Below are 17,862 nucleotides of genomic sequence, written 5' to 3' on the forward strand. Positions count from 1 at the left end.
GTGGTGTCTGGCTGTGGCTGCTGATCCCACTTGAGAGACAGGGACACCAGGATTGGTGCGGGCATCAGGCAGGACTGGCAGAAGAGCACGGCTGAGACACAGTAGGCTGGCACGGCTGAGACACAGGGCTGGCAGAGACACGGCAGAGAACACCGGGCTGGCAGAAACACTGGATAGGGAGGCACGGCAGAGAACACAGGACAGGTTGATGTGGTGTATGAAGGAACAGGTAGGAACCTGTTCACACTGGAGGTGCAGGAACGGATATGTAGTATGGAGAAACAGGTTGGGACCTGTTCACACAGGAGGTGCAGGAACAGATATGAAATATGGAAGGAACAGGTTGGGACCTGTTCACACTGGAAGAGAACCGCAAGGCTGCGGATAGGAGCGGTAGAGCAGCAAGAGATAGCAAAGCAGAGCAGAACCACAAGGAATGTGGAGAAGAGCTGCAGCAAGAGATTCTTACAGCAACAGGAGCAGAGCAGAGATGAAAGGAGCAGAACCGCAAGGAATGCGGAGAGGAGCTGCAGAAAGAGATTCTTACTGCAACGGGAGCGGAGTAGAGATGAACGGAGCAGAACCGCAAGGAATGCGGAGAGGAGCTGCAGAAAGAGATTCTTACGGCAATGGGAGCGGAGCAGAGATGAACGGAGCAGAACCGCAGGAGTGTGGATCAGAGGAAAAAGCCACAAAGGTATAGAGCAGGCAGAGCTGCAAGAGTGCAGAGCATAAGCAGACTGAGAACACAAGGAAAGACACAGCAGGGAAGGAAGCCACAGACAAGGAGACGGAGATAAGACTAAGTACAGTCAAGGCAATGGAACAAGACACAAGGACAAAGACACAGGGACCAGGATATTCTGCCTCCTGGAGGGCGGACAACAAGAACAAGGCAAGAATACAGAGTAGAGCCTCCAGCGAGGGAGTAACATAGAGCAAGGCCTGGCAAACTCAGCAGCTAGACACTAACTGAGCAAACACATTGCACAGGCCCAGAACACTGGGTGGAGCTGCACTATATACTGGAGGCCTCTTGGTAATTGGTCAGGAACAGATTAGACAGATGCACCTGATTGCTATAAGAACCAGAGAGTTCAGGCGCCGCCCCCCTATACACAAAGCCATGAAGCATGCAGAGAGCAGAGACACAGAACATGGAGCTGGCATAAAACAGAAACCACATCATGGCCTGGAGCAGTGGGTAAGATAGTGTGAGAGATGTGAGGCCATGCCGTGATGCCAGCAGAGTTATTACACCGTGTATGGAGCATACCACATCTCCTGGGCAGGGGAGGAAGCAAAAGACAATACTGACATTACAGCAGGGGATCACAGAGGATTTCGTTTGTCAGTTAAAATATTTCACTGACTGTTTTTAAACAATATTTAACCTCACAAAATGTATAAAATGTTACCTTTACGTACGTTGCTTTCATTTTAACACAGGAGGAGGGGTGAATGCACATAGGAAAGAGGACACACAGGGGGGACACAACTCAAACGAGAGAACACATGAGGGAAGAAGACACAGCACAGTGGTGGAGAGAGAGAGCAGACAAGGGGGAGAGCACATGGTGTACACAGGTCAAAGAAGAGATGACATGAGAGGAGAAGACATCAGATGGGGAGAGAGAAAGCGCGCAGGAGTGAGAGAGACAGAGCACAGGGGGGAGACGGCTCAAACGGGACAGCACATGAGGGGAGAACAGCACAGGAAGGAGAGATACAGCAGACAAGGGGGATAGCACATGGGGTAGACAGGTCAAAGAACAGAGCACAGATGGGAGAAGTCAGCACATGGGGAAAGAGAGAGTGGATAGATGGGGGAGCACATGGGGGGAGAGATTCTCGATGCTGCAAAGCCTGCCCTCATCGTGACATTACCGCCCTCCCAATACAAAAGCATAGGGCCTCCATCTAGTCTAAACATATTTGTCACAGTTTACAATTAATCTCTCTTGCAGATTGGACCTCGAACTGTATTTTGCAGGAAGGCCTGGTAGCAAGTGTTCAACATGGGGGGAAATGACAAATTTCTATTCAAATCAATAAGTTGTCAGGGCAAACTATGAATGTTTTGCACAGATCTCCCCTACACAATAATACAGTGACATTGTCTCATCTCACAGGAAGAATGCCTTCTCTACTCTTTTGCATTCAGTTTCTTATGGTACATTCACACTTTGTATTTTTGACTCATTTCCCCCCTCATTTTTTCAGCGCTTTTTAGTAGAGAAAAAATGCAGAATTTTACTGTACCAGCAGAAAGTGAAATCTCATTGACACATTCTTTATTTTATTTTTGTGTTTTTCAACCAGTTTCAGATCTGCAGCATGTCGATTCTTTCAGCATTTTTGCAGCATTTTTCAACCATACTAGTGAAAGGGACATTAACACATCAAAAACCACATACAAAACACGTTTAGTCCAGTATTATCTGGCAACATTTTCAGCCCCTTTGAGATTCCACCCAGGCTCCACCTCATCTCCGCCTCCACCTCTCTAACCTTACACAGTCGCATTGCCCACTCTTGGAAAAACTCCACTTCCTCACCATGGCTTCATGAATCACACATTAACAATTCCTATCGAACACCAGATCACATATATAGCCATTAGCTTTTGTTTTAACCAAAATATTTTTTAAGCTGCCACCACAACAAGGTAGACTCTTTTGGCTGGGTCCTACTGTACTCTAACCTAGTAAACATTTCTTAAAATACCCAATACTATTTTTAAGTATATTTTTATTTATTTTTGTTTAAGAGAATGAGTCACACCTTGATCAGACCACATATTACACCACATAGTGACCGAATAATATCACGTGCAAAGAAAAATTACCTTCACACCATGGCCAGACCACATATTACCACCACATAGTGACCGAATAATACCACATACAAGCCACAATTATCATGACATTATCGTCAGATTGCATATTGCCACCACATAGCGACCATATAATACCACATATAAGGAACAAATACCATCACACCATGGCCAGACCACATGTTAACATATAATGACTGAGTAATACCATGTGCAAGGGAAAAATATCTCAATACCATTACAAGACCACATATTACCACAACATAGTGATAGAATACAAGGGACCACATACCACATACAAGGGACAAATACCATTTCATTATGGCCGGACCACATATTACCATCACTTAGTGACCGTATAATTCCACATGCAAGGGACAAATATCATCAAACCATGGTCGAACCACATATTACCACCACATAGTGACTGAATAATACCATGTAAAAGGGAGAAATACTGCCATACCATGACCAGACCACATATTTCCACCACATAGCAACTGAATAATACCACATGCAAGGGACAACTATCGCCACACCATAACCAGACCACATATTACAACAAAATAGTGACTGAATAATACCACATACAAGGGACTAATACTGCCACACCATGAGCAGATCACATATCACCACCACATACTGATCATTAATAGAAAAACAAAATTCTAATATTACCATAAGTGCCATTATACACAAGAGCTATGTACATAGTATACAGTGTATAATGTCAGTATAGAGGTAATACAGTGATCAGTGGTGACATTATACACAGGAGCTCTGTATATAGTGTCAGTGTACAGGTAATACAGGAATCACCATTGACATTGCACATAGGATCTCTGTATATGTTAGCACCATGCCCGCTTCCCGGCGTGTCAGTTCACTCACTCGGAATGCAGTTGGTTCCTCTTCCTCATGCTCAACATGCTCCCAGCAGCACTTCCAACCTGGCCTCTGGCTATGTGCTAAGGGCACATGCGCGCTTCCGCTCTCTTAAAGGGCCAGCACGTGCACTTGCTATTTCCTCCTCAACCAATGGTTTTGAGGCATTATGTATACATATGTATGTATTGCTTCCTCTCCACTGGGGAGGTGCTTGAGCAACATTCCTGTTTCATTCTATGTTGTATAAGGTCGCATAGGCTGGTTTCACACTTGCGTTTAAAAACGCAGCGTTTTAAAAAAAACGCAGGTGGTGAAAAAACGCATGTAAATGCGTGCAAACGCTGCGTTTTTTAGACGCATGCGTTTTTGCATGCAGTAAAAAAAATGCGGCGTTTTGACGCGTTTACATGCGTTTTTTCCTGCGTTTGCGTTTTTGAAACGCATGCTGAGAAGTGTGTGACAGCTGCCAATCATCAAAATCAACTAGAAAACCCACTATTAATAGAATTAGCTAGGGTTAGGGTTAGGGATAGGGTTAGGATCCCTAGGATTAGGGTTAGGGTTAGTGTTAGGGTTAGTGTTAGGGGTAGGATTAGGGTTTGGATCCCTAGGGTTAGGGTTATGGGTAGCTTTTTATTAGAAGAATGTCCTGGTCACCAGGTCACTGATAAGCCACCCCCCACCATCAAGGTGATAAAGGGATCCAAACCCTAACCCTACCCCTAACCCTAGGGATCCAAACCCTAACCCTAACCCTAGGGATCCAAAGGGATTGGCTATTATGTTGACCCGGTGACCAGGACATTCTTCTAATAAAAAGCTTTGTTCAATGTGGACACCCCAAGATATACGGTATTGCTATAGAGTACTAAAAATATAAACTCGGAGAGTATTCACTGTCATATTGTTAGGGTTAGGGGTAGGGTTAGGGGTAGGGTTAGGGTTAAGGTTAGGGTTTGGATCCCTAGGGTTAGGGTTAGGGTTAGGGTTAGGATCCCTTTATCACCTTGATGGTGGGGGGTGGCTTATCAGGGTGTATTCTTGTTTTTTTCTATAAAAACGTGTGCGTTTAAAATGCAAGCAAACACATGTACGCAAAAACGCATGCGTTTCCATAGACATCAATGTATTTTTTTACGCAAATCAAACGCAAACGAACGCATGCGTTTCCATGCGTCAAAAAAACGCCTCTGAAAATTACCACATGTTGCATTTCTGTGACAGAACGCATGCAGCAAAAAAACGCATGCGTCGTTAAACGTGGCCAAACGCGTACAAAAAAACGCATGCGTTTTTAATGTTAAACATAGGGGGAAAAAACGCATGCGTTTTTTTCGGTAGAAACGCTGCAGATCAAAACGCAAGTGTGAAACCAGCCATACCAGTGCAGGTCCTGCTTGCTATACTCTAAGTACAAATCCTACTGTACTAGCTGTACTCCAAGTACAAATCCAGCCTGCCATACTCCAAGTACAGATCCTGCTTGCTGCACTCAGAAGCAAATCCTGCTTGCTGCACTCAGTAACTAATCCTGCTAGCTGCACTCAGACGCAAACTGACTCTGATACAAGCTTTGCCTGCTGCTCCATTCTGTCTGTCCTCTGGGTCCAGCTACTGTGCCACCGTTGGTCTGTCCTGGAGTGGCACCTGGCGTTCATCGAGAGCCAAGTCTAACCTCACCATCAGAGGCTCTAGTGAATAGTCAGGTCTTGCCCCTCCAGGCTCTCCGTGGCACAGTGGTTCCTCAAACCACAACCGTGACAGACTCCATACTGCTCACATGTGACTACATCCTGCCCCCATGTGATTCAATCCTGCTCCATGTCTTCTCCATTCTGCCCCATGTCATCTCCATTCTGCTACTACGTGTCTCCATTCTGCCCCATGTCATCACTATTCTGTCCCCATGTCGTCTACATTCTGCCTTGTCTGATCTCCTATTCTGTCCCCATAGTGGTACGTTACAAAAAAAAAAAAAAGTTTCTCCTTACCTGTCCGCGGTGTAGTGGCGTCATCTTCCTTCATCTACCTGAGGTACGGACGAACCGGTGCATGACAGTGACGTCATATGCTGGCGACGTGCACGCCAACGTCAGCTGCTGGCCTGTGATTGTCTGGCAGCTGTTAATTATTAGGGTAAGTTCACACAGGGTGTTTTTGTTGCGTTTTTTTTCTGCAGCAAAACCTGATCATCTTGGCAGGAAAGAAGCTGCGCCAAAAACGCAGGTTTAGGTGCGTTTTTGGTGCGTTTTTTGCTGCGTTTTTTTCATGCATTTTTTTTTCTCTTTTTGCATGCCAATAAAGTTGAGTGGACACAGAGAAAAAAAAAACAACTTCCTGTAGATAGATAGAAAGAATAGATAGATTGATAGAGTAGATAGAATTGAATAGATAGATTGATAGAATACATAGAATGAATAGATAGATTGATAGAATAGATACATTACCTGCGGTAACCTCTTCCCCGGAATTTTCCCACGGTGTAGAGGTAACTTCGGGTCAGGCTGTGAGAGAGCGCAGGCTCGGTGACGTCACTGCTCGCTACTGAGCCTGCACCCGCTCCGTCTCATTCATTCCCCAGTCGCTTACAGCCAGGGGTGGCCGCATTAGCAGCGCTCCCGCTTGTAAGCTTTATCTCCCCCAAATTCTGCGTAAGACACTCGTTATATTGGACTACGACGGATCAGGGAGTATACTTTTGCTTTTTTACTTTATTTTTATTACAGAAGATTCAAGGCTTCGCTTGGAATGGCAGAACAATAAAAAGATGGCCAAAAACTGTGTGGTGTTTTATTTCATTAAAAGACTTTTTTCTTTCTTACTGTGTATGTGAGTGTGTGTGTGTGTGTATTTAACCCTTTAGTTACTATAGGATTAGTAATGGATAGGTGTCTTAGGCTACGTTCACATTTGCGTTGTGCGCCGCAGCGTCGGCGCCGCAGCGCACAACGCAAACAAAAACGCAGCAAAACGCATGCACAACGCTGCGTTTTGCGCCGCATGCGTCCTTTTTTTCATTGATTTTGGACGCAGCAAAAATGCAACTTGCTGCGTCCTCTGCGCCCGGACGCGGGCGCCGCAGTGACGCATGCGGCGCAAAACGCAAGTGCGACGCATGTCCATGCGCCCCCATGTTAAATATAGGGGCGCATGACGCATGCGGCGCCGCTGCGGCGCCCGACGCTGCGGCGCTGACCGCAAATGTGAACGTAGCCTTATTGACGCCTCTCCATTGCTAAGCCGGCTTAATGTCACTTTTCAATAGGAAGGTGACATTAACCCCTCATTACCCCGCTTGCCACTGCTACAGGGCAAGTGGGAAGAGCCAGGCAAAGCGCCAGAATTGGCGCATCTAATAGATGCGCCTTTCTGGGCAGCTGTGGGCTGCTATTTTTAGGCTTTGGGGCCTATATCAATGGCCCCTTACCAGCCTGAGAATACCAGCCCCCAGCTGTGAGCTTTAGCAAGGCTGGTTGTCAAAAATGGGGGGACCCCACGCCGTTTTTTAAAATTATTTATTTAAATGTAAAAAAATCGTGAGGACCCCTCTATTCTTGATAACTAGCCTTGCTGAACGGGTTGCAGCCCCCAGCTGTGAGTTTTGTCTGGCTGGTTATCAAAATTAGGGGGGAACCTGTAGCGTCCACACGGTGTAAGGAATTTAAGAGAGAGCAAGCTTTAACTGTATTTTATTCTTCTCTTCTTTCCCTCCAGCACACAACATAACAGCAGCATAACATTTCCCTCACAGGCTAGAACTGAAACTGAAACTAAACTGAACTCCCGCCTTCACTTTCTTAAAGAGACAGATCTAATTCTTATACATTACATCATCCCCCTTTTTTTTTTTTAAATATATATTAACAACCTAAAACAAATATTGACAATGCAACAACACAAAAATGTCCAAGAAAACCCATATGTCTGTATTGTCTAATTCCCCCCTTTTTTATAAATTATATCTCTTCAATAAGTCTCGATGGAGCCCTTCTTTCCCGTGTAGGGTAATGTCTGGGTTCATTGGGGGTGTCCAGTGCTGACGGATCAGTCACCTCTTGTTGGTCCTCTCCGCCGTCGGGTATCAAATCTTCCACTGGTGGGAGTTCAGTACCATTGTTCTGCGGTATGATTTTAAAATGTGAGGAATTTTGAGTGATGGAGTGTCCGTCTCGCTCAGCCGTGACCATACTGCCTTTTCTCTCAGTAACATTATATTTTGCAGGACTATATACAGCTGAGGTTTTGTTGGTTGATTTTTGACGCACAACAACCATATCACCTCTTTTGATGGCACATGGCTGTGCCCGTCGCCTTCTGTCTGCATAATGTTTCATGGCTTGCTTGCTAAAGAAATCTGTTGATCGCACTGAAGAGTCATTTGGTAAGGGATGACTGGTCACATCAGGGATCCGTGTACGAAGAGTTCTGCTGAACATGAGATGAGATGGAGCAGCATTAGTGGTGGAATGTGGCGTGTTGCGGTAATTGCGCAGTAATTTGTATAGTGACTGTTTCAGTGGGGTGTGCTCCAGGCTAGCTGCCTTGATTCGTTTCCCCATGGTGCGCATGAAATGTTGTTAAGTATCTGGATTCTGGACTCAATTCTAGTTGATGATAGCCCTTATTGAGGTCGAGCTTTGAAAAAACGGTTGCTCCATTTAATAAATGAATAATGTCATCAATTGTGGGTGAGATGTGTCTTTCCCTTTGAATAGCAGTGTTGGGCAGGCGCATGTCAACACACAGTCTCACCTGCTCTGGAGTCTTTGGTTTTGGAACTACCACAAGTGGAGAGACCCACGGAGTGGGACCGGAAACAGTTTCTATGACATCATCATCCATGAGTAATTGGAGTTCCTTTTCTACCTTCTTTCTCAGGTGAAATGGAATACGCCTGTGAGCCTGGGCTACTGGACGAACACTGTCATCCACATGAAGATGCACTTGAGAGTCCTTTAATTTTCCTAATCCACTAAATAGGGAGGGAAAACTGTTCACCATGGCTTGTACATCCAGGTCCGCAGGGTCGGTTATGGTATGAACAATCTGGATGAGTCCTAGCTTCAAGGCAGTGTGATAGCTGAGAAGACAGCCTCCTGATCCTTGTAATGTGTGAAAAGTGGTTTTCTGCCTATTTTCTTTGTAGCTAAGTTCAGCATCAAATTGTCCCATTGTAAACAGAGGTGTTTTAGATCCATATGGAAAGATTTTAGGCTACGTTCACATGTGCGTTGTGCGCCGCAGCGTCGGCGCCGCAACGCACAACGCAAACAAAAACGCAGCAAAACGCATGCACAACGCTGCGTTTTGCGCCGCATGCGTCCTTTTTTTCATTGATTTTGGACGCAGCAAAAAATGCAACTTGCTGCGTCCTCTGCACCCGGATGCGGGCGCCGCAGGGACGCATGCGGCGCAAAACGCAAGTGCGACGCATGTCAATGCGCCCCCATGTTAAATATAGGGGCGCATGACGCATGCGGCGACGCTGCGGCGCCGACCGCAAATGTGAACGTAGCCTTAGTATGCACTTGCTGTAAGACTGGCTTTGTTTTCAACTGGTCATAAGTATTGCTGTCTATGATATCCACCGAAGCTCCTGTATCTATTGTAAAGGTGATATCCGTGTTGCAGATGGTGAGTGTAATACATGGAGACTGCACTGAGCCAGTAACAGAAGTCGTGAACACATAGTTCTCAGCCACAGACATTTCTTCTATATTCTGATTTACCATTTTTATATTTGCAGGCTTTGTCATTGGCAGAGGAGACTTTTTGGGTGCTGATTTGCAGACAACTGCAAAATGGTTCCCTTTTCCACATTTAGTGCAAGTTTGTCCTATAGCTGGACATTTGTTCATGTGGTGTGGGAAATCTTGTCCACATCTATAAAATTTCTTCTGTTGCAGGGCTTGCTTGCCTTGTGCACTGTTATGTTTGAGATTATGCACATGTAAATTATCCCCATTCTCCATTGCAGTGGCCTGATGATCTGCTATCTCTATAGCACGGGCCATCTTGAGTAAATCATGCAGAGAGAGATCCTGCTGCAGAGCTTTACGCCTTATGTTATTAGACGAGCAGGTGACAATTACTTGAGTTAGGATTTCATCATCTACGTCAGTAAATGCACACCCATGTGCAAGTTCTTTTAGCCGGGTGACATAGGTGTCTATGGATTCTTCTGGAAGCTGCTTAGCAATCCTGAACTTGTATCTTTCATATCTGATGTTTTGTTTAGGGTTGAAGTAGTCAGTGAGAGCTTTGGAGCAGTTGCTGTACGTGTCTGTCTCTGCTGCTGGCAATGTGCTGTATATGTCATAGACTCCTGTGCCCGCACAATGCAGGAACACGGCTCGCTTTCTTTTATCATCCTTTATATCTATTGCTTCCAGAAAGTTCTCAAACCGATTTAACCATTTTCTCCAGTTATGAGAGAGATTAGTAACATCAGTCATATCAAACGGTGAGAACGTGTGCAAGTATTCAGCCATGATGGAGTCTCTCAGTGGTGCTGGTGTGTGAAGCGGTAAAGCAGGGGTCAGTACTCACAGTAGCAGGTGATTACATCCCATCCTCGTCGCCAGTTGTAGCGTCCACATGGTGTAAGAAATTTAAGAGAGAGTAAGCTTTAACTGTATTTTATTCTTCTCTTCTTTTCCTCCAGCACACAACATAACAGCAGCATAACATTTCCCTCACAGGCTAGAGCTTAAACTGAAACTAAACTGAACTCCCGCCTTCACTTTCTTAAAGAGACAGATCTAATTCTTATACATTACATCATCCCCCTTTTTTTTTTTTAAATATATATTAACAACCTAAAACAAATATTGACAATGCAACAACACAAAAATGTCCAAGAAAACCCATATGTCTGTATTGTCTAATTCCCCCCTTTTTTATAAATTATATCTCTTCAATAAGTCTCGATGGAGCCCTTCTTTCCCGTGTAGGGTAATGTCTGGGTTCATTGGGGGTGTCCAGTGCTGACGGATCAGTCACCTCTTGTTGGTCCTCTCCGCCGTCGGGTATCAAATCTTCCACTGGTGGGAGTTCAGTACCATTGTTCTGCGGTATGATTTTAAAATGTGAGGAATTTTGAGTGATGGAGTGTCCGTCTCGCTCAGCCGTGACCATACTGCCTTTTCTCTCAGTAACATTATATTTTGCAGGACTATATACAGCTGAGGTTTTGTTGGTTGATTTTTGACGCACAACAACCATATCACCTCTTTTGATGGCACATGGCTGTGCCCGTCGCCTTCTGTCTGCATAATGTTTCATGGCTTGCTTGCTAAAGAAATCTGTTGATCGCACTGAAGAGTCATTTGGTAAGGGATGACTGGTCACATCAGGGATCCGTGTACGAAGAGTTCTGCTGAACATGAGATGAGATGGAGCAGCATTAGTGGTGGAATGTGGCGTGTTGCGGTAATTGCGCAGTAATTTGTATAGTGACTGTTTCAGTGGGGTGTGCTCCAGGCTAGCTGCCTTGATTCGTTTCCCCATGGTGCGCATGAAACGTTCTACAATTCCATTAGCTTGCGGCCAGCAAGGTGTGATCTTTCTGTGGTTGAACCCCAAGTATTCAGAAAACTGTGCAAACACATGTCCATTGAATGGAGGTCCATTATCTGTTTTAATCACTCTTGGAATGCCATATGCAGAGAATATGTCGTCCAGTTCTGGTATGACACTATTAGCAGACGTTGAAGAGATGAATGAAATGACAGGGTATCTAGAATATTCATCAATTGTTACTAGAATGTATTGGCCATTTGGTAATGGTCCATATATGTCGACTGCCACTTCCTCCCATACAGCAGTGGGTAGCGGAGACATTTGTAATGGCTCTAGAGTTGACGATGGAGTAATTAATTGACAAGTGCAGCAATGTCTAATCTTCTCTTCCACCAATTTATCCTTATTTGGGAACCACACTTTTTCTCTGAGTAACTTTTTTGTGCCAACAATTCCTAGATGACCTTCGTGTGCTACCTGTATGACAAGGTTGCGCAAGGCCTTAGGTACAACCAGTTTGGTACCACGAAGGATGAGTTGGTCTTCAGTGACTGATAATTCCTCACGTACATGTGAAAATAGTTTTAACTCCTTCAGATCAATCCCATCTTCAGGAAATTTTTTCTTTTGAATTTCATGCCACCTTCTGTTTTGGATAATTTGTATTAAGGCACAGAGTGTCTTGTCACTTGTTGTATTCACAAACTGATCAACAGAAAGTGCTTTTGGCACGGCATGAGCTGTAACAAAGTGGATGTATTCTTCAATGGAGGAATGCACAGGTAAATCATCATCCGTAGGATGTCTTGAGAGATAATCAGCCGGATTGCTGTATTTTCCAGGCTTGTGAACAATTTTGTTATTGTAGTCCTGTAGACGTAGACCCCATCGTTCAATCCGTGCTGGCATTTTAGCTCTGGGATTTCCAAAAATTGTAAGGAGAGCTTGATGATCTGTGACAATAGTGAAGGGAGCTCCATAGAGAAATAAGTGAAAGTGTTCACATCCCCAGACGACTGCCAAGCTTTCTTTTTCAGGTTGCGAATACTTTCTTTCAGTGCTCGTTAAGCTTTTACTTGCATAAGAAATGATGTGGGGACTTTAACTGTCATCCTTGCATTGTGCTAAAATTGCACCCAGTCCCACGGGACTGGCGTCCACAATCAGTTCGGTTCGAAGAGCTGGATCAAAATAGGCCAGGGTGGTTGTTGAGCAGAGTTCATTTTTAATTGTTTCAAAAGAGGCCTGACAGTCTTGGGACCATTGAAAAACGCAATTTTGTTTCGTGAGTTCCCTTAATGGAGTGCTGATTGTCGAAAAATTTGGAATATATCTAGCACAGTAGCTTGCCATTCCAAGAAAAGAGCGCACTTCACTGGCATTTTGTGGAATTGAAGCTGCTCTGATGGATTCCACTTTCTTGGGATCAGGTCGTACTCCTTCCGCTGAGAAAATGTGACCATAGAACTCCAATGAATTTTTATCAAAGTCGCATTTTTCTTTGTTTAATGTGAGTCCAGCAGAGAGCAGACATTCAAAGATAGCATATAGAGCACGATTATGCTCAGCTTGAGTTTTCCCAAAAACCAGTATGTCATCACTGTAATTAAAGGCATTGGGAATATGTTGAATGACGCTCCTTATCATATCTTGAAAAATTTCTGCTGCTGAGCAGACCCCAAACGTCAATCTTTTGTATCTTCTGAGACCCACATGGGTGGAAAATGTTGTTAAGTATCTGGATTCTGGACTCAATTCTAGTTGATGATAGCCCTTATTGAGGTCAAGCTTTGAAAAAACGGTTGCTCCATTTAATAAATGAATAATGTCATCAATTGTGGGTGAGATGTGTCTTTCCCTTTGAATAGCAGTGTTGGGCAGGCGCATGTCAACACACAGTCTCACCTGCTCTGGAGTCTTTGGTTTTGGAACTACCACAAGTGGAGAGACCCACGGAGTGGGACCGGAAACAGTTTCTATGACATCATCATCCATGAGTAATTGGAGTTCCTTTTCTACCTTCTTTCTCAGGTGAAATGGAATACGCCTGTGAGCCTGGGCTACTGGACGAACACTGTCATCCACATGAAGATGCACTTGAGAGTCCTTTAATTTTCCTAATCCACTAAATAGGGAGGGAAAACTGTTCACCATGGCTTGTACATCCAGGTCTGCAGGGTCGGTTATGGTATGAACAATCTGGATGAGTCCTAGCTTCAAGGCAGTGTGATAGCTGAGAAGACAGCCTCCTGATCTTTGTAATGTGTGAAAAGTGGTTTTCTGCCTATTTTCTTTGTAGCTAAGTTCAGCATCAAATTGTCCCATTGTAAACAGAGGTGTTTTAGATCCATATGAAAAGATTTTAGGCTACGTTCACATTTGCGGTGTGCGCCGCAGCGTCGGCGCCGCAACGCACAACGCAAACAAAAACCGCCGCATGCGTCCTTTTTTTCATTGATTTTGGACGCAGCAAAAAATGCAACTTGCTGCGTCCTCTGCGCCCGGATGCGGGCGCCGCAGGGACGCATGCGGCGCAAAACGCAAGTGCGACGCATGTCCATGTGCCCCCATGTTAAATATAGGGGCGCATGACGCATGCGGCGACGCTGCGGCGCCCGACGCTGCGGCGCCGACCGCAAATGTGAACGTAGCCTTAGTATGCACTTGCTGTAAGACTGGCTTTGTTTTCAACTGGTCATAAGTATTGCTGTCTATGATATCCACCGAAGCTCCTGTATCTATTGTAAAGGTGATATCCGTGTTGCAGATGGTGAGTGTAATACATGGAGACTGCACTGAGCCAGTGACAGAAGTTGTGAACACATAGTTCTCAGCCACAGACATTTCTTCTATATCTTGATTTACCATTTTTATATTTGCAGGCTTTGTCATTGGCAGAGGAGACTTTTTGGGTGCTGATTTGCAGACAACTGCAAAATGGTTCCCTTTTCCACATTTAGTGCAAGTTTGTCCTATAGCTGGACATTTGTTCATGTTGTGTGGGAAATCTTGTCCACATCTATAACATTTCTTCTGTTGCAGGGCTTACTTGCCTTGTGCACTGTTATGTTTGAGATTATGCACATGTAAATTATCCCCATTCTCCATTGCAGTGGCCTGATGATCTGCTATCTCTATAGCACGGGCCATCTTGAGTAAATCATGCAGAGAGAGATCCTGCTGCAGAGCTTTACGCCTTATGTTATTAGACGAGCAGGTGACAATTACTTGAGTTAGGATTTCATCATCTACGTCAGTAAATGCACACCCATGTGCTAGTTCTTTTAGCCGGGTGACATAGGTGTCTATGGATTCTTCTGGAAGCTGCTTAGCAATCCTGAACTTGTATCTTTCATATCTGATGTTTTGTTTAGGGTTGAAGTAGTCAGTGAGAGCTTTGGAGCAGTTGCTGTACGTGTCTGTCTCTGCTGCTGGCAATGTGCTGTATATGTCATAGACTCCTGTGCCCGCACAATGCAGGAACACGGCTCGCTTTCTTTTATCATCCTTTATATCTATTGCTTCCAGAAAGTTCTCAAACCGATTTAACCATTTTCTCCAGTTATGAGAGAGATTAGTAACATCAGTCATATCAAACGGTGAGAACGTGTGCAAGTATTCAGCCATGATGGAGTCTCTCAGTGGTGCTGGCGTGTGAAGCGGTAAAGCAGGGGTCAGTACTCACAGTAGCAGGTGATTACATCCCATCCTCGTCGCCAGTTGTAGCGTCCACATGGTGTAAGGAATTTAAGAGAGAGTAAGCTTTAACTGTATTTTATTCTTCTCTTCTTTTCCTCCAGCACACAACATAACAGCAGCATAACATTTCCCTCACAGGCTAGAGCTGAAACTGAAACTAAACTGAACTCCCGCCTTCACTTTCTTAAAGAGACAGATCTAATTCTTATACATTACAGAACCCATGCCGTTTTTTTTAAATTTATTTAGAGCGCAGGAGCGGCAGATGAAAACTTTCATCCGCCGCTCCTGCTGTCACTTTAATTAGTGGCTGTAGGTGTCAGATAATAGGAGCAGTAGTCCCATCAGCTGACACCAGTGATCTGAGGGCTGTCCCACACGTCCAGATAATTCCGGTACCGGAATAAATCGGTACCGGAGTTATCCGTGTCCGTGTGCCTGGGAACTCACGGAGGCCATACGTGCGGCACACGTGTGCCGCCCGTATGGCGAGTGGGTACCACACGGAGCGTGTGGTACCCACTCTGCATGGTGCTGAAGCTGCGATTCATATCTTCCCTGCAGCAGCGTTTGCTGTAGAGAAAATATGAAGAATAGTGTTTAAAATAAAGATTTAGGTATCCGCCGCCCCCCCACCCCCTGTGCGCCCCCCCGCTGGTCAGAAAATACTTACCCGCTCCCTCGCTGCTTCCTGGTCTGGCCGCGGCTTCTCCTGCATGCAGTCACGTGGGGCCGATCATTTACAGTCATGAATATGTGGCTCCACCTCCCATAGGGGCGGAGCCGACTATTCATGATTGTAAATGATCGGCCCCACGTGACCGCATACAGTAGGAGGCGCGGCCAGACCAGGAAGGAGCGAGGGACCCGGGTAAGTATTTTCTGACCAGCGGGGGGGGGGCGCACAGGGGGTGGGGGGGGCGGCGGACACCTAAATCTTTATTTTAAACACTATTCTTCATATTTTCTCTACAGCAAATGCTGCTGCAGGGAAGATATGAATCGCGGCTTCAGCACCATGTGGGGGGGACAGCGCTTACTGTAGCGCTGTCTCCTGCACGCACACGGACCCCAGACGGAGAATGTCCGTGTGAGGTCCGTGTTTTACGCGGACCCATTGACTCTATTGGGTCCGTGTAAAACGTGCGCTCCCACGAACACTGACATGTCTCCGTGTTTGGCACACGGAGACACGGTCCGCAAAAAATCAATGACATCTGAACAGATGCATTGATTTTTATGGGTCTACGTGTGTCAGTGTCTCCGGTACGTGAGGAAACTGTCACCTCACGTACCGGAGCCACTGACGTGTGAAACCGGCCTGAGGTGAAGTTTACACCTCCGATCACAGCTGAGCGCTCACTGCTGTCTTTTGACAGCATGGGAAGCACGGCTCTCTGACCGGCAGGGAGGATTTTCCTGCCGAACAGAAGCGGTGTTTGCCGCGCTGTCATGCATATGACAGCGTGTCAAACACTGTATTGTCGGACCCCCATTCAAGTGAATGGGGATTGCGTCCGCTCTGCTGGATGACAGGCTATATGGACACATCATACACCCTGCCATCTAGATGTAGCAGAGCCGAGTGTGACGTCACATCCGGCCCTACTTGACTTTTCTGCAGCAAATATGCTGCAAGAAAAGTCAACCTTGCATATTTGCAGCGTTTTTCACCATCCTTTCAAGTCAATGGGTGGAGAACGCTGGAAAAACGCTGAAATGAAGTGACATGCCCAATGTCAAAAAAACGCAGCAAAGCACAAAATACTGATCACACAAAAACCCAATGTGTGTGCTTGAGAACTCTGAAATCTCATAGGCTTTGCTGGTACTGTAAAGAGCAGCTGAAAAGTAGCATAAAAAAATCGAAGCAAAAACGCCCTGTGTGAACTTACCCTTACCATGCGGAAAGCCTCCCTCATGGTAATAGATTCCAACTGAGCGTGCGTCCTCACAGTTACTGGCCCCTCTGCTCATCAGACCCCATACTCTAGTAAGGACAGTAATGCCTTGATGGAGGCCCTGCATATACCCTTATACTTCTGGCGACCTTGGCTAAACACTTAATATTTATTGTCTTGCTATATATCTGATTTTCCTTTTTGCTTATTCTTTAGAATAATGTTAGATAGCACAGTATAAAACTCTCATAAGATCCAGTCTTTGCCTGGGGATCTTACATTCCGAATGTTAGAAAAAAAACTACATTTTCAATGTTTTTTCTTTGATTGACAGGGAGCTGGTCACATGGTGCCAACTGACAAACCTTTGGAGGCTTTTCAAATGTTCAAACGATTCATCGATAATGAGCCCTTCTAGGCCTCCAGTCCCAACTCATGGCACAATGGATCACTCTTGACTGCGTCTATGTTACTGTTCCCATAGAACAGTTTGCTTAAATGTTATGGATTGCTTTCCAGTATTGGTAAATTGTCAGTCGCCTAGCAACAATAAATTTTTCTTATACAAAAAGATGTATTTTATTCTAAAGCAAGGCAAAAATTTCTCATGACTACTGTAGATTGTACCATTTTTTGTGCAGAAGATGTAACTTAAAGGGAACCTGTCAGCGGATTGTGCACAGCAACCTACAGACACTGTCAGGTCAGCACCATTATACAGATTAAATTGATACCTGGGTTGATGAAATCCGTCTTGTGGTTGTTGTTTAATCTTTATTTGTAGTTTTCAGTTAATGGTAATAATGAGATTCTCATGCTGTGGGGGGCCTGTGGGCGGGGCTTTATGTGGTGCCCTGATTACATATTCATCTGTATGGCTTATGTCAGGTCACTGATCCCTCAGTGACTTGCCCCCTATTTTACATACTGAATAAAAAAAAAGTTTAACAGACATCATGCAGGCGGCAGTGGCGGTTCCTGCGCTGTAACATGATTAGCATGATGCAATGTATGATA

The 17,862-nt window shown here is 45.1% G+C and overlaps 1 protein-coding gene across 1 annotated transcript in view; it reads left to right on the forward strand.

The window, feature by feature from the left end:
• Nucleotides 1-17,590, forward strand: part of LOC143765232 (lysosomal protective protein-like) — a 96,913-nt gene extending 79,323 nt beyond the window's left edge. Inside the window, exon 15 of the mRNA XM_077251687.1 lies at nucleotides 17,180-17,590. Coding sequence (XP_077107802.1) covers nucleotides 17,180-17,263 — 84 coding nt within the window. The 3' untranslated portion in view covers nucleotides 17,264-17,590. The remainder of the gene's footprint in view (nucleotides 1-17,179) is intronic.
• The last annotated feature ends 272 nt before the right edge of the window (nucleotides 17,591-17,862 follow it).

The sequence above is a fragment of the Ranitomeya variabilis genome, chromosome 4 (assembly GCF_051348905.1).
Source record: "Ranitomeya variabilis isolate aRanVar5 chromosome 4, aRanVar5.hap1, whole genome shotgun sequence".
Lineage (NCBI taxonomy): Eukaryota > Metazoa > Chordata > Amphibia > Anura > Dendrobatidae > Ranitomeya > Ranitomeya variabilis.